General features: G+C 42.3%; 4 protein-coding genes across 4 annotated transcripts; all 4 read right to left on the bottom strand.

The window, feature by feature from the left end:
• Window positions 1-1,934: 1,934 nt before the first annotated feature.
• hoxa5a (homeobox A5a) lies at window positions 1,935-3,405 on the bottom strand (the record flags this gene model as incomplete). Its single annotated transcript, XM_084455125.1, has 2 exons — window positions 1,935-2,188; window positions 2,814-3,405. The coding sequence occupies 2 exons, from the start codon at window positions 3,403-3,405 to the stop codon at window positions 1,935-1,937; spliced, it is 846 nt and encodes a 281-aa protein (XP_084311251.1).
• Window positions 3,406-8,849: 5,444 nt separating this feature from the next.
• LOC311323301 (homeobox protein Hox-A7-like) lies at window positions 8,850-11,444 on the bottom strand (the record flags this gene model as incomplete). Its single annotated transcript, XM_084455502.1, has 3 exons — window positions 11,013-11,444; window positions 9,828-10,162; window positions 8,850-8,885 (listed from the first exon to the last, which is right to left on the bottom strand). The coding sequence occupies exons 1-3, from the start codon at window positions 11,377-11,379 to the stop codon at window positions 8,850-8,852; spliced, it is 738 nt and encodes a 245-aa protein (XP_084311628.1). The 5' UTR covers window positions 11,380-11,444.
• Window positions 11,445-15,670: 4,226 nt separating this feature from the next.
• Window positions 15,671-16,882, bottom strand: hoxa9a (homeobox A9a; the record flags this gene model as incomplete). The annotated part of the gene is made up of 2 exons (XM_084455698.1): window positions 15,671-15,912; window positions 16,324-16,882. The coding sequence occupies 2 exons, from the start codon at window positions 16,880-16,882 to the stop codon at window positions 15,671-15,673; spliced, it is 801 nt and encodes a 266-aa protein (XP_084311824.1).
• A 4,480-nt stretch (window positions 16,883-21,362) lies between these two features.
• On the bottom strand, window positions 21,363-23,077 carry LOC311322740 (homeobox protein Hox-A10-like; the record flags this gene model as incomplete). The annotated part of the gene is made up of 2 exons (XM_084454838.1): window positions 21,363-21,637; window positions 22,492-23,077. 2 exons carry the CDS (start codon window positions 23,075-23,077, stop codon window positions 21,363-21,365), a joined length of 861 nt encoding a protein of 286 aa, XP_084310964.1.
• Window positions 23,078-26,221: the final 3,144 nt, after the last annotated feature.

The raw sequence follows: 26,221 nt of genomic DNA, 5'->3' as shown, positions 1-26,221 counted from the left end.
ATTAAAAAGGACGTTTGTGGGGGTGGAAGTGAACAGAGGGATAATTATACCACATGCAAAAATGGATTATGACTTACACCACAGATGGAGGGAAACAAGTTACACGGGGAAGGAAGCAATTAAATGTCCATGAGCCGGACCCAACCCTGCCCAACATCTGCCGAGCCCAGTATTCAACACAGCACAACTGACAAATTAGCGTAATGGGGTAATATGGACAGATAGCGCGAGTGAACACAATCATAAGGCTGTTTTGAGCAGGGTGGCTGTTCTGGGACACGCGAGCTGGAGTGTATAAAATGCTACAGGCTATTCTAGTACAGCTTACCTCGAGACGGGCCCTCTCTCCTCGCGTGTGTCCGGTCCATCCTGAGGCGGTCTGAGCGAGGGGCAACAATAACGGTCAAGAAGCCTAACACTTACAGCCTGCAAAGAGAGAGTCAGACGAAGCCTCGCGTCAGTACGATTATATGTTATGTGCAATATACTGTCAACTCCCCAAAACCATAAAACTTACTTTAATGGCCACCACGTGACCGTTTATGGCCAGTGAGCCTATCTGGCAGCACTCCGGATGATTTTTACGATCTAATTCATAGACAAAACCCCCATTCATTTGGCACCCAAATGTCAGAGAGCCGGAACCGGCCCACCAAAGTTTATATCTAAAAAAAAAAAGTGGAACTGATTCCCTGATAGTGAGCTCAAACTCGGGGGTGGCAGAGCCCTTGGAGTCGGTCACTGGCAAGGACCACTAATACCCACGCTTGGAGGTGAGTAAGAAGGAGCACATTTTCAAGGCTACCTGTTGATTTTCTAGACCTAAACCTTGATAAGAACTCGGAAGCCAAGCCTTGGAGCTTAAATTGCTGTCAGTAAAGTGGAATACCTTTCTAGGCCTGTTAGAAGATAATCATAGACCTTTTTGACCTTCAGCCAAACGAAATAGCCCATCAGATTAAAGTTAACACAGCCAACTCAATTTAGTTATTTCCGAAATGCATGTACACTTTATTTAAAGCCTATGGCAGACAAATAGCCTAAAATAGAAATAATATACAGCCAATCAAAACATTTTTGCATTATGGATTCAACAGACACACTTAGCCTAATGTCTTCCAGTAGAAAGTTTATTATAATCCGTTTTGTTGTCATTATAGGCCTAGCTGTGTTTACAATTTCCAGACATTGTTCAAAAACATTTACAAAAGCTTATGATCACGATGGAGCGATAGGCCTACACGTATATGCAATGGGGTCCACTGTGGAGCTATCCACGTAAAAATATACAGAATGACACAAATAAAAAAGGCAACACGAGACGCTGAGTGAACAACTGATCAGCAGCCCGTGTACATTAAGAATACAAAGGCACAGCCACACTGATTCGGTCAGGTGTTCACAACGCACACAATAATCACACAAGGCCTATTAACTTTGTCAAGGCTATACGAAGCAAGTTATGTGACAGTTTGGTACAATATACATCAAACAAATAAATACATACATATACATATAAAACGAAGGCTATTCACAAAAGCAACTCAAAAACCCAACAATTATTCGAGGAGCCTATCATAGTGTTTTGAGTGCATAACACGACTTTTATTGGATATTTTCTGGATTTATTTGCGTTACTTGTAGTAGCTATCCATTTTAGTCCGAACAAGAAATAAGTTAAACCAACAAGTATTTCCCATTTCTCTTTTTCTAACTCTAGACAGAAATGTACATAACGCATTCAATTTACTCACACAGACATTAACACGGTCAATAAAAGAGAAAATAATCACTAAGAAATGTTTCTGAAAGGCCGGAGCTTGGACACGTGGTTGTTTACTGTCCGCAGACAACTCATGGAAAGTCTCTCGCGCATTTAACTTCGGAGGGAATCTTTGCATTCTTTTTTATAGTGCTCATCAGGGAACCAAGTATCAGGGACGGTACCCGACACCCCCCGCCGCCGCCATGCTCATGCTTTTCAGTTTGTTATCCTTTTTCCACTTCATCCTCCTATTCTGGAACCAGATTTTGATCTGGCGTTCTGAGAGACAGAGCGCGTGTGCTATCTCGATCCTCCGTCTGCGGGTCAGATACCTATTGAAGTGAAACTCTTTCTCCAGCTCCAGGGTCTGGTAGCGCGTGTAGGCTGTTCTCGCCCTCTTCCCCTCTGGTCCGGATAGACCATCTATTAGGAACACATGGAGTAGAACCAATGAGTCCAAACACCATTTTGCATTACATAAAAAGTGTTAGGTTTATGAATGGCCACATCCACACAACATAATAATCTTTCATCTACACGCCTTCAGCTCATATACATACAGCCTATCGTTCACTTTTAACCTACAGAAACATAAAGCCTGTGGGCGCCATATAAGCTAACCGGACACAGGATACTCCATACTACCATTTGAAATTAAAGATGGGAGAGGAGAATATTATGATTTCTGACATTACATTCACAGTCTGTGTATTGGTAAGCGTTACATGCTTAAAGTTTAGCATACCATGCTTTTTGACATAAGCCATCTACCAGCAGGTGAACAGGTGGCATACATTGTGCCGCAATGAACACGTACTAACACATTACTTATCAATACTAGTATGATACACAACTGCTACGCCTGTCGACACATGCAAACTTCATTTACGCCTGCTTACAGGATATTGCAACAGGCACACCGCTATTGCAACGCAGACACACACACATACACACATGCATACACACACAAGTTCGGCAAGCGTATTTCAAAATAAAACTTGGATTCGGATCTGACATCTGAAAAGCTTTTTTCTTTTCTTTTTTTTACCATGACTTATGTGCAGTTTTCTCATCCACGGGTATATCTGCGGTTGGGAAGCATCGGTGACATTTTGAGAACTTGTTTGCACGCCTCCCGCAGGCTTCTCTTCCTCCAGAGTGGAAGCTTTGGACACGCACTCCCGGTTCACCAACGTACCGCCGCCGTTCGAACTCGAGCTCGGGGCTTTGCAGGGACTCGTTGTGGAGTTCTTTATGGCACGATGCTGAGGCTGAGACTCGGTGACCGGAGACGAGTTTGCGACAGAGGAGGAGCACGGTAGTGGGTCAGGTGGAGGCGAAAGAGACGAGTTTGCGATGGCGTTTGCAGTGTACCTGTCTGGTTCGACAGAAGACGTCGTTGCCACCGAGTGGCTCGGGGAGTAACCTGGCTCCCGTTCGCTGGCCACGAAGTGTCCGGTACCGCCGCGACCGACAGTGAGGTCCATCCCGTTGTAGCCATAGCCATACCTGCTGGAATGCACGGTAGTTGAGTCCCTGTATTGCTCGTTTGTCGAGTTGTGGTCTCCATAATTATGTAACTGGAAGTCCGCGCCATTAGGATAGCGACCGCAGAATGAGTTTACAAAATAGGAGCTCATTGACAGTTCCAATATTGTTCGCTGTAGGTATTGTGTTTATTTTAAGAGAAAACAATAACGTGTGTGCTTGATTTGTGGCTCTTGATGGTTTTGCGCGTTCTATAGCACCCTTGCACAATTTATGATGAATTATGGAAATGAGTAGAACATGTACTTGATTCTCTCTTACGTAGGCACCCAAATATGGGGTACGACTGAGAATCACGTGCTTTTGTTGACCAGTCGTAAATCCTGCTTGATGACCTCCAGAGGTAAACTCGTGCACATAGGAAATATGGGTGGGATGTTGTGGGTGCGCGCGGCTATGCGCGCCAGGGCAGGGCGCCTGGTGAGCTCAGATTCGATCTCTTAGATTGTCGTCGTGCGCCATCCTCTGGCCGTGGTTTGACACTGCCTGCGTCGGATTTCGAGGCGTGGACTCGAAACGGGGTCGTTCAGAGGTTAACGACCATTGCGGCAAAAGCAACGGGTTCCAAACAATAGCTTACAACAAGAGACGCACTGACAACGCGACCTCTCCGGATAGTGTGTACAGAAACTCAGTGAAAGGACTGAACATCGTTAACACTTCATGTGAATAAACCAAACAAATACATAGACCTACTAAATATGGGTGTAACAATCAACATTTCAGCAAATTACTATGTAATTTCAAATGGACATAGTCCTTGAATTTAAATAGGGTGTAGTCGTATAAACTCCTATCCTATATATGACATGTCAAACTGCCGAACTCTCATAGCCTGATAGCTATGCTAAACACGAATATTGTAGAAAGCACAAGCAGAGAGAATTAAGAATAGCCTACGTTTAAATAATAACCTTTCCAAAATGTATGTCATGTGAAGCATATTCATAGACTAGGCTACTTAACCAACCCAAACAGTCCGATGTCACAACAATATATAAACATCACCCCTGAGCGACCACGCATCTCAACATTTAAATCAATAAATTAGAATTTGTATGATTAGGAATTTCATTTCGAAGCATTAGGCTAGCTTATGCTTACGCGTAAAACTTTGGGCATGTGCACAATGATCAATATAAACATAGGCGTATTGAATAAAGTGACCTAAATACTGCAAAACATTAAACATCTTATGCTTTTTGCTCGTTTTATAATAAAATAATTTGGAATAAAATCGCCTTCATATTTATTCGTTAAACCGTGGAGAGCTCTCTCTCTCTCTCTCCCTGTCTCTCTCTCTCTCTCTCTTCTCTCTCTCAAAAAAGTCTTAGTCGAGAATGAAATAACAATGCTGTTTTGGTGTGAAATAAGATTCACTATGAAGAGGTGCAAAGTATTTCTTATACACTTGTTTCGGAATTACTGAGTATAATAACATTTTGTTCCTCCTCTGACAGTTCCTATAAAGTTATTCCTAGTTCAACACAAAATCTAACATGTACATTTAGAGAACTCAAGTAGAGAGTAAAGTTACTGAATAGAACGCTCACCCAACTGACAACAGGACTAAGATAGGCTATCTATAAAAATGTAGCACCAACATCGACATAACTATTGTAAATTATCAAATGCCGGCCGAAATCCTATATTCAATCTTTGGAACTGAGATGTTCGTTAATGCAATTTAATTCGAACCTACTGGAGTGCATAATATAGGCTATTTCCACATCGTTAGAATGTCACAAGCTGAAGTAGGCTACGGTTAGAGTAGACTGTGTTTTTAAAAACAGCAATAAAGCCTTGTGGGTTCCAACAGGGCCTTCTCCTTATTGGAGATTTTATGACACCTTCGAAGGCGCTATTGTCTCTTGTATTTTTGTTTCTCCTGCAGTCCCAAAATACCATAGCTCTTGTGCGCACCTCACTCCCGAGTTGCCAACCATGAGCGTCTGTGTTGCTGGCACATGCGGTGTGATGGATAATTCCGTCCGCCCGGAATATGTTGGCTCTCAGCGGTGATGGGGCCCATAAGGCAGCGAGTCCACCGGGCTCACATGGCCAGATGTGACTCCTCGACTGGCGGAACGAGGGGGATCGCATGTCCAACTGAGCAATAAGAACAGAGGCGAAAATGAGTTCGGTCTGTGGCTATTGTTGTTTGTGGTTGTGTTCTGAGGGGTTGGTTGCGAGTGTGAAGGAGCTACGCAGAACAGCTGATTTATTGCTGGCCAATAGAAACAAAGTTCCCACAAATTATCACACCACTGGGAACAAGGACGTCAACCAGGAAGTGCAAAGGAAACAAACTGAGATCTGGAAGAAATAAGACAGAGGGGGGAAAAGGAAAACACTAATTGCGCTCCACAAATAGCCTACCTCGCATCTGGTGCAGCCCTTAGGCCCGAGCTATGCATTCTGCATCGCGCACAAGGGAAAGGGGGCTCACGCGCTGGAGCTCTGCAGGCACGCACAGGAAGAACACTATGAGACCCAGGCGAGCACTTCAAACGAGCGAGTACAATTTCACAACCCTTCACTTTAATTTTCTCATGGAATTCATTACCCTGTATGGCTTCAAAACGCGCTTAATATCCAAAACCAATCAAGATGCATGCACATCGTGTTCCAGGAAACAGGATTATTCTGTTTATAAGACTCCTCCACTAAGTCATTTCAGAAAGACAGTGACCCAAGTGAACCAAACAGCAACTAATGGCAATAAACTGATCCAAAGAGGCAAAGCGAGAGTTACTTATTATGGCTTTGCAGGAAGAAATTATACAGACACAATATAATGTCATGTAGCAATTCCCTACATCATTTGTCGCCCTCTAATCGTGTCATTCAACATCAGCTGTGCATCGTTTAAACTAATTTCTTCAGCCCACAGAATGCCTAAAACTAGCATGCGGTTTCCTCGAATACAAATCAGTTTAGAATGCATGACTGATGTTTACAGTTGACAATTTGTTGTTCACAAATCACGTTTGACAAATCTCTCCAGACGAGCCAACACATTTAACCTCGATGACGCTGTTCTGCATTTGCGCATACCTTATTCCCAAAAGCCAAACCAAAACTTAAATGGAAGCTTAACAGTTATCCCATTAGTTTATGAACTATCTATAAACGACTGATTAACCATCATTAGTCATCATAACGCCAACATTTATGAATAAAAAGTGTAGGCCTAACTGACATATCTTTTCTGCAGGGAGTCCAGGACAATATATCTAGGCTGGTCTAACACTCCAGTCACTAATATAAAACTCGTCTAAGCATAGGTCTACTAGGCTATATTTCACATCAATGATTTCAAGCAATATTTGGGCCTTGATATAACACTGTCAACTATAACCATAGAAAGGTAAACACAAATCAATTAACACGAAAAGCAACAGTCGCCTGTGTACAGCTGTTGATTTTATGACTATATGATTAGGAGCAGGATTAATAATCACCGTCATTACTACCAACAGGCAATTGAACAGAGAATACACCATCACGTGGCCTATGATCATGTTATAGCATAAAACCTGTATCAATAAATACATATAGCCTAATCATACAGCCTAAAATAACTGGATGAATTCGCATAAGTCAGATCAAGCTCACAAACTGTAAACTGTAAAACATATTTTGCATAAACACAAAGTTTACTACATTTCCTCTAGGGTGAAGGAATAACATGGAGGGCAGGGGAAGGAGAGGACGGGGGAAGGGAAGGGAGCGGAATGCTTCATGGAGGTATAATTAGAACGCCTTGCTAAAACGCGCTCCACTTTCCCCACAAGAGGGCAGCAAGGAACCGCTCTGTCTGACAGTCCACCCAAAGATAATGAGCAGCAGACCAATAATCCCAGTTTAAATCTACCAACAACAAGCACAGTACTTCAACCGTCAACATAAACGTGCGTATTAAGAGAAAAAAATATCAAATTAATATATTAGGCCAAAATATATCTGTAACTAGCCACAGTTTGTGCTATTCATAATCAGCCACATTAACCTAATGTGTTAACTTAATGTTAATTAACCATTAAGTGTTAACAAAACCCATTCACACTAGGCTACAGTTTCACATCATATATATATAACAGCCGCTGCTCAGTTTAGCCTACAAAAGTTTAGCCTACAGAATGGGTAAAATGCGTGTTTACTGTTTGGCCAAAGCAGAGAAATTATAGGATAGCCTACTTCAGAGGTGAGCAAGTGTTCGCATTCTTACCGTGTCCTGCTGGTCTCGTGGGGTGCGGGGACGACCGGGGGAGCGGACGCACATGCAGGTGCGAGCGCGAGGCGACCGCGGAAGGTTCCCTGGCGAGCCAGCTGAGTACCTGGCTGGACCCGCACGCTCCCATAGTCTAAACACACGCTCGGTCTCAATCCGCTCATTGTGCCAAGCCGTCACGAGATGGAAGGGGATGCGTCCAACAGTCCCAATGCGATGGGCTCTGCTCTGTGCCCCTTCAAAAGAAGACTAAAAACGGTGAAAAATGAAACAGCTAGGATATGATATGATGCAAAGGCTATGTAAAGAGGGTTGTGTGGCAGACTGAGTCTGTTCCACTATTCTGCAAAAGGAAATTATATATAAAAAGTTCATGTTCACGGCTGTTTGCCATGTGACCATGGCTGCGGCCAATGGAAAGCCGCGGAGCGTCGTAAAGTTGTATTGCTATGTTGTAAATTTTCATAAACAACAACGGATTTATGACCGGCTGAGAGGAGAGCGAGAGAGGGGGGAGAATGAGGGGCAGGTCGCAGTTAGGCGCCATCTTACCGAGAGGAGGGGGAATGCACCGAGATCGATGTCCCTTAAAGCCTAGGCTACCCAGTCTCGTGTTCTCACACCTCACATTCCACAGCCTCTTTATTTAGACCATCTAGACCAAAGATAGCCTAGCCTCGATGTGTAAACAAAGGATAAACTATTATGCAATATTATTATTTTTAGATCGCCTCACAATGAAGTGCTTTATAAATAAAATAAATATTATGTGAATGCGAGTTACCATTGAGAAATGCATTTATATTCCAATCTGTAATAGGCTAATTAAGATCTAAGATTTTCCAGCATTTTTCTTGCAAAAATCTATTTTTTAGCATCATACATGCCATACATATGTATGCCCAATACAAGCTATAGCCTACACATAGGCCTACACATACAGGCCTACACTAGCCTATATTTTCCCAGAAATTCAAGCATCATTGTATTTCGTGCAAATAGGCGTATTCTAAACAAATTGTGTTTTTTACTATTTTCTTGACAAAACAACACGGAATATCACTATGCCTGGTAAAGTAAAGTGATAATGATGAACGAACCTCACAGTTTTACATGTCCAACATTTACATGACAAATAGGGCCTATGCTTATTTCTGAAAATAACAATTGGATGTAGGCCTATTCCTTATAAAATATTGGCTGGGTTTCCCGAACGAGTTAAGAAGCACTTAACTCCAAAGTAGCCTACTTCTTAAGTCTCATACAAAGGGTTGCTTAAGAAGGGTTGCTTAATAAGATTCTTTATCGGGAAACCCGGTCACGGTCTATAACCAGCCTCTGCAGGTCCAAACAGTGCGCACAACACATTCGCACAAACATGAATAGTCTACGCCAACAAAAATGTGTCGTGTCATACATTTACAGCATTTGCAAATGAAATTGAAGACGAACACTACAACAACAAAAACATACAGTGCACAAACACGGCGGTTTCACACAAGCTAGGCCATACGAGGGCTTCGGTGTGGAAATACAATTGTGACAAGGTGTATCTGAGGTAGGGGACACACTGAGATCATTTGCCATGCGAATATTTCTACATTATATGGAAGATATAGTATAGCCTAATTATAAGCAAACAAAACAGACAGCAGCTCCAAAGGTTTACATTCAACCATTATAATACCCTATTCTATTCGCCAGTGTGTTTTAAATAAGGCACCTTATGCAGCATTTGCATTTATTTTCTCGAAATACAGACAAATACGGAAAAAGTTCCTTTAATATGATTTGAATAGCCCACTCGATAGAAACGAAAGAAATTTAAAAGGACCAGTTACTTTAATTGTGCCTGGCCGTTAGGTAGTTCTCTGTTAAGGAATGTTGATTCAGTAGTAAAATGTCGACTGGTTTTCAACAAATGTAGCCTAATTATTTAATAGGCCTACTTTATAGCGGTAGCTTGTGTCAAATATTCAAAAGTCAAATTGAGTTTTTACAGTTTTGTATGTAGTAGTCTATCTGTTACATTTGATTTAGGCCTACATCGGGCCTAGTTTATATAGTTTTTAAGGCTAGGCTATTCTTGCCTTGTTTTGGTATAGCCTACATAAGTGCCTGTACAATTTCAGCATTGCCATTAGCATATCAGGCTTTGGTTTTGGCATGATGACAACAGAGTGCATCGATTTTGTGAGAGTATGCATCTTAAATATCCCTAATGACGTCCACAAACATTTATGGAGTGTTTGTTTCATTTATGGCCTCTATTTCCTTTACAGTGCACTCTGTCGCCATGCCAGCGGATGGTGAGTCTACTGCCACGTTCTCTTCTGCCTCGGGCTGTCCTTCAGTAACCGGATCCCCGTCCATGTCTCCGTTAGCGTCCTCGCCTGTGACCACAGGGGTCATTGATGGCTCGTCCTTGTGGTCCTTCTTCCACTTCATCCTCCGGTTCTGGAACCAAATTTTGATCTGGCGCTCGGAGAGGCAGAGCGCGTGCGCTATTTCCACACGCCTTCGGCGGGTGAGGTACCGGTTGAAGTGAAACTCCTTCTCCAGCTCGAGGGTCTGATACCGGGAGTATGTCTGCCGCCCGCGCTTTCTGTTCGGGTCTGTGAGACAGAGGTTTAGATCAAAATGCACTCTTGGCTGTTCATATGAATAATAAAATAAAATAAAATAAAAAACATGGCTACTATGCACAGGTGTTATCGAAATGAAAATAAAAAACGTGTTGATGAGGCTACTGTTATTTTGTCTCGTAGTTGTTTTGTTATCTGTAGCCTAGTAAACATGCATAGCCCATTTCCCTTCCCGCCAATGCTTGGATGGTAATCTTTGGCCTTAGTTCAGAGCCCCTGATGCACTGCAGCTTTTCCAATTAACAACGTGTGCTGATCTGTCGGTAATGGCCCATACATGGCCTACACTCATACTACTACAACTCTCCTGCTTACTGACTTTTCACTGCTATGTCATTATCACATTCTTTTAGCCACATTGCCTATGGAAATACACAAACAGCCTAGGACCGTGGGCTCTATGATCTGAGTCAAAATGGGTCTCTGCAAGTCATAACAACAACTGCCAGTCCGAGTACAATTAAAGGGGCTGTGGAGCACAGGGACGCTGATTTACACTCCAGCCTCTATAGGTTTGGTCTTTTACAGCCACAAAGGGGAGAAGAAGCTTGGAGAGTAATAGGAGTGCAGAGAAAACCCCCAGCGGCAAGGTCTCTGCGCAATGAACATTACAGAAGCGGAGGGCTAATGAATTTACGACCACAGAACTCATTACTTGCGCAATAAAAGTTTTATGATTCTTTCCATGCAATACCAATGGCTTCGCGGAATTAATTGAACCATTAAGACCACGGTAAGTATGCCGATGTTTTGTAAAAGCATTGACGACGCCAGTGCACTGCAGGAGAAATGTGCAACATGCATGCAGACCATAGGCTACCTGATGCTCTCATCCAGGGGTACATCCGGTAGTGTTGGTCCGCCGGCGAAGTGAGGGGCCCGGGTCCTGGCTGGATGCAGCTGTCGCTGAACAGACGGCTCTGGTCAAAGGAGCTGCAGTGGAGGGAGTGCACGTCCGCTCCCTGGCCATAACCCGAGGTGAACACAGGGTGGCTCTGGTATATGGCATTATTGACGTTGTAAACTCCGGACAGGGACGGTGGATAAGAAAGGGCTGCAGCACTGCGAGCCGACGTATGTTCCTCTCCACTTGGTCCAAGAGCGCAGGAACCTGGGTCTGCATTTGGAAAGAGAGAAGCACTCGTCGTATATTTGCTAAAAAGACCATCCACATAATAAGAACTCATATTTTTTCTCTGTGATTTGTTGGCCCAGAATCTTCAGTGTCGTTTTTACGAGGTAGTGTGATATATGACAGCAATACACCCTAGATTTACACCAAACCCCATTTTCCCTAGGACCAAAGAACTTACCCACGTGATGTATCCCTGTGACCGCAGCAGCCAATCACAACGCTGGTAGAGATTTCATTATGGTGCAGACTGCATATTGGGATTCTCACGCGCGCGCGCGCGCACACACACACATTCTTTCTCTCTCTTTGGACACATTCGCAAAATTCCACATTGAAAACTAAATAGCCTAGTGATAGGCATAAGCCTAGGGCTAAAAGTTTTGAAGATAATGACAGAAAACAATAAGGTAGCTTGTATAACAAAGAGGTCACTTCTTGTTTCCTTTCTATTGAGCTACACTTTACTTTAGGACAGGAATATAAATGTTGATCTAATTTTGACAAACTGACCAACATAAAATTTAGTTAGGCTATGTACTATAATATAATCGAAAATGGGGGAAGATACACAGGGGATACATGAACAAATCAATGTTATGTCTTTGTTGATGCCAAACTATCTGCATGAATATTTGTATTTATAGGCCTAGTAAGCTATTATTTAGGCTAGTGGAGAATTCTGACCAGTGATCATGGCAAAGGAGAAAACAAAGTCGCATATGTAGGCTATTTGAAATAGAAATGGAAATAACTGAATATCCTCACCACTCTCTATCCACCTTTCTTAGGTAATAGCCTATTATTATTTATTTAACTTTATTTAGCCTACTGAATGTGAAATGCACATATAGCCTAGGCCTAGCAAATTGTGGCAATATGGAAATAATTAAAATCTATAGGCTACTATATTCTAAAGCATGAATGAAAATAATAAAAAGAAATAGCCTACTACTGGGCTACTACTACTACTACTACTACTACTACTAATAATAATAATAATAATAATAATAATACTAGGCCTAATTTACAACGTCATAATATCTTAATGTATCAATAGGCTCTAATTAACAGCCTACCAAATATGCAACTTGAGCCAACAGTTCATAAAAGGTTTTGCCTGTAAATGTAGAAAATGAAAGAATCGGATAGCTCGGATAGGACAGTATGCCTACAAAAGTTATAGCCTAGCTAGCCTATTCACGAAAAGGCGACAGGGTGGCTAAAGTTAGCGGAGAATTTCTTCATGATTATGATTTAATAACTTGATAACACGATAAAATGTCGTGTTATTTGCTCACTAGAAATAGCCTACAAAAGATCTATTTTTGAACAAGTTGATTTTCAATTCAATTCTAACATATATTTATTTCTTTATATAGTATTCCATTTGCACACAACATCTAGCCTAGTTTAAAAAAATGTTTTAGTTATTTTAAAATGAATTGAAATAAAACGCGTAGGGTGTAGGCCTATATGATATATTCTATTGAAATTCAATTATCCTACTTCAAGACATTGGCCAGTGTACAAGGCCAGTGCACTTGTACTAACATGGTGATTATGTGATAAAAAAATTCTATACATGTCGACTTCATTATGTGCAATGTGTGTTAAATTAGAAAGGAATGTACTCTGCTGGTTTAGGCCATTCTGAGTTTTGTTACGTAACATCAGCGCCCCCCTCTGGTTACTGGTAGTTGCTGCAGGGTGGAGAAGGTGCAATGCGCATGCATTTTTGTTCTACTGCAATCACACCCACTCCCCGAGGGACATAAAATGAAGGGGAAAAAGTCAAACCCACACAAAGGAATACTATCTATGAACCACTCCAGCATGGGACTCTAGTATAGGAAAATATTGACGTCGAGATTAAGAAAATTTAGTCTAAGATGGACTTGCATAACCATGCTGCTTTTTGCTTTGTGGCTCTCTTTCTTTAGCGAAAGAGAGCAAGGGGCGACTAGTGACACAGAGGGCGACTGTTTCCCAGGTACAAACAAAGGGTGACTCGAGATGACCATGAGTCCTGCGCGTAACCGTCGGGGAGACTCCAATAAAGCTGATCACTTCCTCTGGGCCTTTTGTCCCGAGCATAGTCCCACAGAAAGAGAAAAAACAAATGGGTACCGAGCTCTGGAAACGGCCTAATTGTGTCTGGACGGCCATAAAGCCATTAAAAGTGGAATGCCAGACAGTATAGCAGACCATGCGTTTTATTGCTCTGTCTCTGGCCGAGCCTTTGAAGTTTGGGTCCATCTGCGTCCTCCAGCGCGTCACAACACCACTGCGGGGCTGATAAAAGTGATATTTTATTCCTAACTAAAGCTAATCATCCATCAGTATTATTCATTTTATGCGCCCTCAAGGAGGTATGTGATGAGGCCTCCATCTGATATAACAAGGGTGTTTCTCTTTCTGTGGGAGATATGGTTTTACGGTTCCAAAGTCTATAGTTGGCTTTGTGCTTCACAAGTGTTTATAGTTTTAGATTTTCTACTCAAGCAATATACATAATATGGTAGCCTCTGCATAAATGAATAACAAAGACTCGAGGGAACCTGGCCACGGGCAAAGGACTAGGCCTAAGTGTAAATATCAATCAATGCAATACTTTGACCTCTGTTTTCATTTTGGTTAGGAAAAAGATTGCGGCCAAAGCGGATGTATATGGAGTGAGTGGAGTGGTATTGTCATATCATAGCAGAGCAAAAATACATTCGCTATTATTTCAGGCTTCAGCTGTCGTAGCTCTTTCTTGTCCTCTCGCCTTGCAGCGCTTTGCACCCCATAAACGGTTATAGCGGTAATTGTCTTTTATGGCTGTATACAGCTAACATCTTCTGCCAAGATGCGCAGCTCAGCCCAGCACGATGGGCCTGCCTGTTTGCCCGGAATCCAGACACATTTTTAACAGCCAAACACACACGTAAACACATATAGACAGACACACACACACCACAGCCGTGCGCGCTCCCCACACCAGCAACCCCATGAGAGAGAGAGAGAGAGAGAGAGAGAGAGAGAGAGAGAGAGAGAGAGAGAGAGAGAGAGAGAGAGAGAGAAAGTGAGTGTGTGTGTGTGTGTGTCTGTTTGTGGGCGCTAGGAGAACGCCAAGTGTGCGTATATAGGCTACATTAGTTGATAAGATGAGTTTAGAAGAAGAAGTTTGTCTAGACAAACGAACTGAGTTGTGAAACTCAAAAGTAAATGTTGACGTTGTGCCATTGTTGTTTGATGGGGAAGATTGAATGCAAAACGACGTTACACATAATATAGAAAATAGGCATACATATGGAAAATATTTAGCTCTGGACAGGATATATTGGCATCCCATAGGCTAAAAATTAGACGATGCAGTTAAAATATTAGCTAGTAGTAGTAGTAAATGTAGGCTAGCTAGTTTCTTCATCAACGTCTTATTTTGTATTTTGGTTGAGTAGGCTAATGTAGCTAGTTTCTTCATCAACGTCTTATTTTGTATTTTGGTTGAGTAGGTTATGGATGAAATAAGAATGCGACGTGGACGCATTCGCAGATATAATTTGTTTTATTCAATAAATAAAGTACAAATTACATTTGTGAACCAAAAATCTGAACGGTCGCCAGACCATGAGGTATTCATTACGTAGCCTACAGTGTTTTTCTTTTTTTTCTTTCTATCTCTCTAACAAACATGTCCTTTCAAAATGTTACTCCCTGAAATTCAGACATAGATCATTATCTATACAAGCATTCTGTCGCCTCACAACGAGCTGCAATTGTAGGTAGTTGACAGACATCTAGGTAGTCAAAACAAGATCGTTAAATAGCTTCTACCAATCATATCCTTAAGCATTTTCAAGAGGCTTTTGAGGCTCATGCACCCACTTCAAAATGCTATCTTTACGTTAGTCTACTGTCAATTTTAGATTAACTCAATTACCAATAGCTGGACTAACAATAAGGGGAAAACGACGACAAACGTAATCACATTTAAAAACTATGAGTTCAGTTGAACCTGAAGTACACAATAGCTACAAACAAGAGAACACACAACACTCATTACACAAACGAGCACAGAGATCAGGCCTAATACACATCTTACACAGCGGCACTCAAAGCCGAGGTATTAATTAACATTAATTTAAACAAAACAACAACAAAAAACGAATGAGCACTGTTAAAATTGTGCAATATAAAGGTAGTTGCATCAAACCGACGAGTGAAGCCGGACATGCTTTTTACAAGACAAATAACAGCTTCTGTTAGGCTAAAATAATAACGGGCTTTAAAAAATAGTCCAGAGTAGATTAGCTTTCTCATAAAGCCCTCTGTAATATTTACGTTCGGCTGTAAACAAGCATTCAATCATCTTTTGGTCCACCGTCTTTATTGAATTTCTTCATCTTCATTCTGCGGTTCTGAAACCAGATTTTGACCTGTCTCTCGGTGAGGTTTAGCAGCCTCGCGACCTCATACCTACGGTCCCGCGTGAGGTACGTATTAAAGAGGAACTCTTTCTCCAGCTCGAGGATCTGATGCTTGGTGTACGGACAGCGTTTTTTTCTGGTAGCGCTTGCGTGGAGCCAGTTGGCCACCGGGTTATCTGGAAAGAGGGGGTGCGAGACCAGTGTGAGGCCGGTGCTGCTGGCCTAGATATCAAAAACACATGACTCCAATGAGCTGAGTCTGATATCAAACGCATTCCTATTCTGGATTGAATAGAATAACTATGTGGTCAAATCACACAGTTCACATAACTGGTTAGAGCTCCAACTAACCCATACCTGGGCCTGGCCACTGTTTAGACTCTGAAACCCAAAGTATGTATCTAACCATTGAAACAGTCTATTAGCCTATTAAATCCATATGAATGGCATGGTTAGTATGACATCTTTTCAAACGCACACCCACCCCCATCACCGCCCACTTATTTATACCTCCCCCAGTTTCATAAACTAATCGGCCTAAATTACAGTATAGTTTGTCACAATATTACAAAATGATCAGCACTTACTTGGATCAATGGCTGGTTTCTCCTCGCTCTCTCCGTTCAGGTCCCCGGTCTGTCCGGACAGTGTATCCTTGTCTACCGGGGATGCCGTCGCCACAGTCCCGTTTGCGAAATCAGACAGCAGCAGAGTCGTATGGGAACCAGGCAGCGCGCCATCCCCTCGCGCGCCCAGACTCTCCGGTTTGATCCCATAGTGATGGGTCGTCGGTAATCCGGTTAGGGGCAATGAGCCGGACATCGGCTCCAGTAACCACGACTGCATGTAGCGACCATCCTGGTCCCCAGCGGACGGGCCTTGATGATGCCCGTAAGGGTGGTGATAGACAGAGGACACAGCGCCTGGAAACTGGGCTGGTACATGGCTCCAGGATGGGCTAAAGACCGGGGCTTTGGTCGGGAAGGTGCAGGGCCCAAGTTCGGTGTGTTCGTTGATGGAGGTGGGATGTCGAGGGTGCTGAAGCCCCCCCGGACCGGTGGAATATCTAGGCGCGGAGAGCTCCTCGCTCTCGGGCAGAATGAGCGAGTCGACGTAGTAACTAGTCAGCGTTCCGGATGTCGACATGGCAAAAGGACTTTCACATAAACGCACACATACACAGATACATACAAAAACAAGCGCGCACACACCACACACACATACACACGCAGTAAACGCACCCTCACAAAATAACAATCAGAAGAAATCAAGTGGCAACTTCGCCCCTCAAGGAACTACAGTCGACTACTACTTGGAAGGCAAGCTACCATTCGATTGGGTAACGCGCGCACGTGATCATAAAGGCTGAACAATAAAGGATAAATCAATCCCTTTGGCCATTAAATGCTCGCGGGTCTCTGTCCTAAAACGTAACAACGTCTAGTTTTTAAAGCAAATAATTATTAATTTATATGATTAGAAAGTGAGCACTGTTAAAATGACAGATTGCCTGTGAAAAGTGGTAGTTTTAATGTAAAAAGAAACATTTGAAAAATGTCCCAAACAGAGTGGGTGTATGAATCCCAAAATAGATCCAAACGGATATAAAATATATATTTGGAAAGCTTATTTTACAAGGTACTTTATAGGGCACGTCAACATTGCCAAATACGTTCACTGAAACCACACAGAGGCTCGCTTTAGAAGGAATGAAGCAGACATATTGGAGAATACGGATGAAACATGATAGCATAAAGGTGCATACTTTCTAAACGGCGCCAAAGACGTAAATTATTCAGAGATTCTGCCCAAAAACAGGGTTAGATTTCCACCCTATGTAACCCGTTTCATCTCCTGTCAGAGTGACTAGACAAATAATTCCTTCATATTTTCAAAACATATCTCGATTAGATGAACAATGCAAAAAGGCCTCCAACTAATACTACGATCCGCAAAATTCCTGTTTTATGCATACGTCTCTTTTGAAAAAAAAAAAAAACGATACAATTTTTCACATTTGCTTCAATATTTAATATGATATCCTCTTTACAATAGTTAGACGGGCCTAGTAGCCTGTTGAAGTAGGCTATCAGTGTATCCTGAGATTGTGAATTGTTGGATTTTGTTATTAAGTCACAATAAACTTAGAAGAATGTTCTAAATACTTAAACAATTGAAAATAAGAAATACCTTTTATGAACGCATTGAAAATATATTTTTGTATAGACGAATAGGCTACTTGTCTAAATCTTAGAATGTCTAATGGGTTAAAATAAATAAATAAATAAAAATAAAGAACTAAAAAAAGTAGGCTGGACTATTATTATTTGCAGCCGTCCAAAAACAAAATAGCCTGTAGGTTCTATTTTAGGTTAAATTATGCTTCGTATCTTTATTGGGCTACTTACAGCTAAAGACGTATTATTCTCGAATATTTTGTTTCATAAAACCTGAATATCCTGCATTATGAATATAATTGGGGGATAATACTATCTAATGAGGTGAATCGTAGCATAGGCCTATCTTTCACAGTCTTAATCAAGGCATGGGCCTACTCATCAGAACTATGAAATTAGTTCAGAGCGCTGTATTAAAGAATTAAAGCTTGCCTAAACAAAGCTAAAAAAGGAATAAATAAATAAATAAAAATAGCTAGGTTATATGAAATCTGGTTGGATAGTCCACTTCGAGCGTGCAACGTATAGCCTACTTTTCCAAACAAAATGACTACCGTACTGTATGTTATCTGTAATTATTACATAATAGAAACAACAAATGTTGAAGAGGCCCCGTACATAGACACTGCAGCACGAGGCTTGAAATTATAAGAAGCCATGCAAGAATAGGCACAAGAAGATATGCAAGGCTATTCTAAAATGTGCGTAAAGGAACGCATTTTGTGGTTCCTTCCTTTCAAAATGTTGAGTCGAGAGAAACGTATAAGGATGTTCTATTGTTTAAAATATTCATATAGTAGTGAAATACAATTCACTGCAACAAGAAAAGCAAATATCAAAACACCAGTAGTTTACCAAACGTAAAACAATTGTGAAAAGCCAATTTTATTGCTATAGGCTATATTTTAGGTCTAAAAGAATAACATAAGATGCAGAATGCCACGTCCTCCAACACAAAGTCTGTAGGGATCTTTGGTATTCATTTCAAATGCACCAAGACTAATAGCCTACGATGTAACATTATATCAAGAGGAAATGACTGCGTAAAGCTCCATTGTATTTATCAGATAGTCCCCCATCCCCTCCCCCAAAAACAAGCCATCTAAAAGCTTTAAAGCTCTGTGATAGCTACGCAGAGTACGTGTTCTGTTTATTACCATCAAATACACTGAAAGCTGGGACAACACCCTAAATGGCCACGGGCTATATCCAGTGCTTAAGAACCCATTGCTACTTTTTCGAAAGAAAATATGCAACACATGACAAACTAAGAGGTGGCCATGTTATGCGACAGCCGTCTACCACCAAAGATATGGTTGGGTGTTTTAGGTGTGCTTTCACAATTTTGTAGCCTACAGAATATGAATTTGGAGAGACTGCGCTTTTGCGCACTAGAACACTGCACACACACCTTCAAAAGAAAAATTGAGAGACAGGGCAATAGCCCCCAGGCTGTAAACTAAATCAGGGTGTTTTAACGCGGACCTAGTTTACCACAGGGGCTATTCACTTCTTTTGCCCGCAGATAACAGCCTGTCTGGTGGATCTAAATATCGCCATAAAGCCCTTCCCCTCTTTTGTGTCGTCCCTCTATTGCGCAGTGGAAGCATCCGGTACTATTGCCCACCGGCGCGCCACTGAGGTCGCTGTTGCCTACTCAACTTCCCCTTCCCCTCCACTGCAGTGGTCGTAACCGAGGCCTTGTCTGACGTCTCCGCGTCACGACTGACAGAAAACATGCAAGCTTTTAAGTCCACCATGTACGTAGTTTAGCTTTTACCAAGATAAATAGACATATAGGACACAGACACCCCAATGTTTAATTTAACGACGAAAAAGAACGAGTCTAAAAGTCTGTGGAAAACGGGATATTTGAATACAGCAGGTCAGTCTAAACGGGGTTAAGCAAATTAGATATATTATTCTCTATCTATAACCACAGACCAACGTTTAGGCTACATAGCGGTACAACTAATCCGACCAAATGCAGGTTCCAGACTTGGTTGACTGAGGTTTCGATGCATTTCACTGGGGCAATTAAGACAGTTTCGTGTTGCAGAGTTTTAAAATGGATCCCAACAACATGAAACTACCTAAACCACTCGACAGTCTGATTCAACAGCCAATTCACAACGCATCATCCTCCCCGGGCCCCAAATTGGTTCTGAGCGTTTGCAATGTGAGAAATAAATGTTTTTCTACGTCTTCTACGTCTAGGAGGCTATTTAATGTTGCCACAGGAAAACCGCCCACTACATCACGAGGCACAAATACAAAACCTTAACGACACGCTCACTCACCATTTCTTTGTCAAGATTATTCCACTTTTCTCAACCAGTCCAGATAAAACAGCATAGTAGGCTACAGTCTAACTTTCTAGCACTCTTGTGCTTCCTCTTCGTCTTAACGGCTCTCACTCGACTGAACCTAGCCTATACTATTTGAGGGGAGCGAGAATCGTCATATACAAGTGAGTCATAAAACTCCACAAAAGCCGGCTAGGCATGCAAGGCTACGACCTAAAAAGTTATAGCCTTGGCAATATCTAAATTGTTTCCGATAGCTATTCCATGGATCCTAAAAACATACAACCAAAAAGAGCAAAAAAACATAGGCCTACGACCCAAAGAGTAAACTAGGTTACCTCTAATCACAGTGGTTAGGCGACATAACCACCAGTTTGTCCACTTATAGGAATATGAGTTTAACTGAAATATATTAAAATGAAAAAATAAGCTACTACTCAGCAAATGTGAACTGATAATTTATTACGCAAAACACAAAAGTAACCTCATATTTACATTATAATGTACACAATAAAAACAATTCCCAATGTACAATTGCCTTATTTTGCGTCTATAGACACGAAAATAAAGTCATCAGCTTGAAGAAACGATTTTGCTAAGTTTAAATTTACAATCCTCTCATAATGTAGCCAGCGCTTAGCCTATCGATAGAATAGCCTACACGTAGAGGACGAGGCGTATTCTTTTACATGTGTATTAATACATAGGCTTCGTATTTTTCTGTGGTCGACATTGCAGGAAAATGCTTCAGAATCGTGTTGTCGCATGCTATCTCAATTCAGAATATGATCACAAAATCGTTTTGCAAAGCTCAGTTGAATGAAATGTAGGTCTAGCCTACTTTATAGGAACAATAGGCCATTGGTAGAATATATTCCCTACCCAGACCACGGTCCTATTTCCAAATAGTGTCCATTATTTTACACAAGCTATCCAAATGGGCGACACAAACAACATAAACAACAGAAAATAATCAATGAACACAAAACACAGCAACAGCAAAAAGAGGCAACCTCATAACATTCACGTTTTATCAGTAGCTTACAGAGGGCGATGCATAGACAACACTTTTCTGTAAAGAATTGGCCCTTACAACTTGCATTTAACTATAATAAATCCAAGGGTCATTCTGTATCAACGTCATCATGAAAAACCAAAATTGGACGTGAGCTCGCGAATCCTGTTTTCCCGGGTCATTTTCTTCAGTTTCATTCTGCGGTTCTGGAACCATATTTTGACCTGTCTGTCCGTCAGGTGCACGCCCCTACTGATCTCTAGGCGACGCTCGCGAGTCAGGTACATGTTGAAGAGGAACTCCTTCTCGAGCTCCAGAGTTTGGTGCTTGGTGTAAGGACAACGTTTCTTCCGGCCGCTTTTCGCTGTCAGCCAGTTGGCAGTGTTTTCGCTTTTTGTGTCTCCTAAAGAAAATGGTAGATACATGCTTTTAGGGTGGTAGCGCTAAAAGGTGTGTGTGTGTGTGTGTGTGTGTGTGTGTGTGTGTGTGTGTGTGTGTGTGTGTGTGTGTGTGTGTGTGTGTGTGTGTGTGAGAGAGAGAGAGAGAGAGAGAGAGAGAGAGAGTGTGAGTGTTATAGGTCTATTGGATGAGCTACTGGCCACGGTTATGTGCAAGTAGTAATAATAGGATAAATAACATTTACATTGGTGTTCCTTCAAAATAAACTAAAATCAGCACCTCATCGACCAGAGAAAAATAAAAAGCTTTGGAATACTTAATGTGGGTGTGTAGGCCAACAAGGCTGATTTATAACGCAGTAATAGTGAGGTTATTTTTGTCATAAGCGATACAGTAGGCTAGTCCCGCGTAGCATATCACGGTAACCATAGAAGGCCATCATAGGCAAAATATAATCAGTAAAAATATTATAGGCTAAAACAACGACTTAGCCTACAAGACTTAGCCTACAGTCAAACATTAGCCTATCACTGTAGTTTCAGTAGCCTACTGTCTCCAGAACGTCTGTTTTTCAAACCTTTCAAACTTGCCAAAAATGTTTTATACAGCGCATGTATGAGGAGGAAACATTAGCTATCCGTGTCTTTTGACAACAGATCAGGCTGTAAATGAAGGAAGCCACTGGTAAGCAGTGAAACTAGTTTCCAGAAAGCATCTAAAAAAAACTAGAGATTGTTCATGTTCATTAGAGCTATTGACAGGTGTCACCGCAAAACATTTTACGCGTCGCCATACCTGCCTAATAACATACAATAAAAACGGCTAAAGCGGACCACACCTTCCATAATCCCCACTCACCTCTATTGGCCTTCGCTGGTCGTTCTTTGTCGAGCTCCCGAGGTTCGTCAGGACACGACGATTCTGCGTCTGAAGACAGTCGCGCCTCCTCGTCCATCGGTGGAGCGCGCATATGCAGAGGCACTTTTCCCGAGGAAACAGCCTCCTCGGCGTTTCTCTTTTCCTGAGCCGTGGCTGGGGCAGAGGACGTCGGGGATGGTGGGGTGTGGAAGCGAGTCGGAGCAGGGGGGTGTAGGCCAAAGTGAGAATGGGAAGGGTTCGACTGGGGGCCGTGATAAAGTTTATGAGAATGTGCGTGTGTCTGAGACAAGCGGAAGTAGCCCGGCACAGGCACTGTACCCCCGCCACCTCCGCCATCGGTGACTGTGCACGAGCCCGAAACCAGACCAGCTGTGGTTTGCCTCGAGTACGTGAGGTCTTCGGCGGTAGAAGCTTTCGGGCACTTCTGCGGCTCGTAGAGACAGTATGCACTCTCCTCCTTTATGTTCTGCGGGAACGAGCAGGGCGCGACCTGGGGACCCACTGTCTGCTCCTGGTCCATACGGCACGACCTCTGCGCATCCATCCACATCTCCATGCCCGACATGTACGCGCCTGACGCGGACATCATGTTGTGGGGGCCCACCTCGTTCCGCTTGCCTATACCTGGGTAGTATCCACAGCTCTGTAGTCCGTAAGGCATCTCCGTTACGGTGCTATGAGGCACACACACGCCACTTACCGGGTAGTGTCCCCCTCCGCCCTCGGTCCGGCCACTGATCAGAGAGTCCACTAAAAAAGCGTTTCCTGCCGGGCTGTCTGAACATGACATTATTGTAGTGTATTTTGGAGAAGGTAGAAGATAGCCCTTTCTAGCTGACAGGCTGACATTTCTTGTGCAAAACATGCTGGATATGATTAGAGGTACCCCCCTCTCTGCCGTGCCGACTCTGAAGCCAATGAGAACGTTTTGGGACGGCCAGTCCCTCCCACTCCATGGCTACGTATAGCAACCGGGGCCATATCCATCATGGGGCCGAAGGCAGAGAAAGACAGCACAGCAATCAGTGCGTTTCCCTCACCTCGGTTTAATGCACCCGCCATAAGGGGCGAGGCCGCATATACAGAATGCACACACTCGAAAATGAAAAGTAGGCTATGCGTATCTTGCGTGCGTAAAGTGGAAGCTTGCCACAAACCTACCGACTACGCCCAAATTAGATGTGCTAGCCTAATATTAGCTTTGCTGTAGCCTACAACTACACCTGCGCAAACAAATAAGTATCGTGGAAATTATCAGTTGTATGCATTGTCCTGCTAATTATTTCCTTAAAATACGTAAATACGTAAAATACGTTCTTACTGAAGAACAAACTAATTTCAAACCCTCTCCACAAAGTGGAAAGGGGAACCATACAAGAGCAGAAAGAAACAACATGGGTAGCCTAATTCACCAACTAAAGTTAGAACGGGACCATAATTAATTCGATCAATTACACGTGTGTTTACTCTGCCTACTCCAGACTTGCATAGGCAACTCACGATTGGTGTAAATACACACGGACGGACGGACACATGTCATGTATGTGCAAGACAATAGGTCAGTTAACTAAAGCGCCTGTTTACAACAATAAGATAAGGTCCGTCTTTGAAGCATGACTTTGCAGAAATACAAACTGTAAGTGATACATTAATTTAACTGCCGATAAGCCTGTGCGTATCCGGCATTAACAGAGGCGTAAAGAGCAGTCCTGAAGATTGATCAAATACAGACTGAATAAACGAAAAATACAAATGCTCTTTAATGTTATTTGAAACTGGATTTTGATAAAGATACAATTAGCAGCCCACACGAGCATTCAACTCAAACTATTCCAAACAAATCACTATAATATGAAAAATAACTGAAGTGTGAAGGCTGTGCATAAACACTTGACAGCCCTCGTCAAATGATCTCATTTGAACAGGTAACGTTGCAAAACATTACACATTCCATTACACAGGCTATTCATTTACTGTAAATAGCAAACAAGTGAATGCGCAATTTGCATCTTAATATAGGCTACACCATTGTGCCTACCAGTCAGTACATTATAAGCTATAGCCGTCATTGCGTATATCCGCTCTGCATGCTGTTGGTGTGCGCATTGAACTTATAAAATATACATGGCAATATACATGTAAAAATCAAACAAAAATTAATTTGAAAATTGAAATTAGCCAAAACGTATTTTACTGCGAGCAGTAGCCTACTAGTAGCCCAATAGTCACCGAATAACCCAGAATTCTTGATATTAGAGTCAAGAACTCAATAACAATGCAAGTAGGACTACTGAGTGAGTGACAAAGTTGTAGCCATGCTGCAAGAAATAGGCCTGGGTGAAGTAACGCTGTTGCCATCGGTTTTTGCCACAAAAAAAAATCAGTCGTGCAGCATATTTGAGGGCAACATTAGCCTACTTAATCAGACAAAACATGCATGTTTGTTAGCCTAAATAAACTGTTTTACTGTAAACTCGTCTGGAATAAGTACACAATGCACGAAATGCAAATCCAACTTGTCTGGCTCATTCTATTTGTCCCTTTTGGACTATTACAGCAGTAATAAAACTCCCTCCATTTTGTAGTGTCCTTGGCCATGTGCTGTGCCGGAGCTCCAGGTTGAAGTTAATCTCGGCCAGTGTTGCCATTACCAGCCCCAGGTGGCTTTGGCCCCTCCGGTTTTGTTTCCACCACAGTGTCCAGCTTAAAGCGATGTGGAATAATAGGCTACATATACACACTGGGGTTTCAGTTATGACATGCTATTCAATTATGTTTTTAGAATTTGATCAATATAGGCCTACATTTTTTCCTGATGGTAGGCTACCTTAAGAAGTCAATAGGCTACTTATAATAGGCCAAGCTTTTTTGCTTTTGCATAATCATTTACATCGAAATATTTGGATGTAGCCTAATACAAATAGCCTACACTGTAGGCTATATAATATATTTCTTAATACAGGAACTAAAATGTTTCTGAAGCGGTTGAGGACAAAGGCCGAGCGCCCAACATTTGCGCCGGTTCTGTAGCCTAAACCAACCAGTGAAATTACGCATGGAAAAGACCAACTAAAGACCTTCCAAGACTTAACTAAGTAACTAAATAGCAAAGTGAAAACAATAAACAAGATGCTCTGGGAAATAAGTGAACATCCGTGTTAACGTTAATTAATCATGTGAGCATGCAGTGAAACATGCAGCACACCCCGTATTGTATTGACGTGGAAGCCTATTTTTATATCTTGTGTTACCGTTATTAATTGTGGCTATTAAATCTTAATTTTCACAGCTGCCCATCTATCGTTTCCCCCAAACAGTTTCCTCTGACCAGTGGCTTTGATCAAGCCTGTAATGGTGGCCAATGAGGCCGCTTGAGCCGGATCATGTTCGTCGCGAGCGCAGTTATGAACAATAATGCGGCGTTTTATTACATCCAGCGGAAGCATTTATTTTTCACGAGAGACAACGGAGAGTGTCAGTACACGAGTATACAGGGCCAGAGGACCCCCTCGCGCCTGGGACTGACACCGAATATCTCCCCCTCTCTCTTTCTCCATGCCAGGAAGGAAAGAAGGGCACGTATTCTGGCGTATCACAATCAAATCTACTTTTTCACTCACATAACTTATACTTCTGGCAAGACGAGAGGGTAATGCGTTTTGGAAGGACACCAAATGCAGTTACGATGGATTCCAAAAAAATATCTTCG

Source organism: Borostomias antarcticus, assembly GCF_949987555.1.
Source record: "Borostomias antarcticus genome assembly, chromosome: 21".
Classification (NCBI taxonomy): Eukaryota; Metazoa; Chordata; class Actinopteri; order Stomiiformes; family Stomiidae; genus Borostomias; species Borostomias antarcticus.
This window is presented reverse-complemented; position numbering and strand designations above follow the sequence as displayed.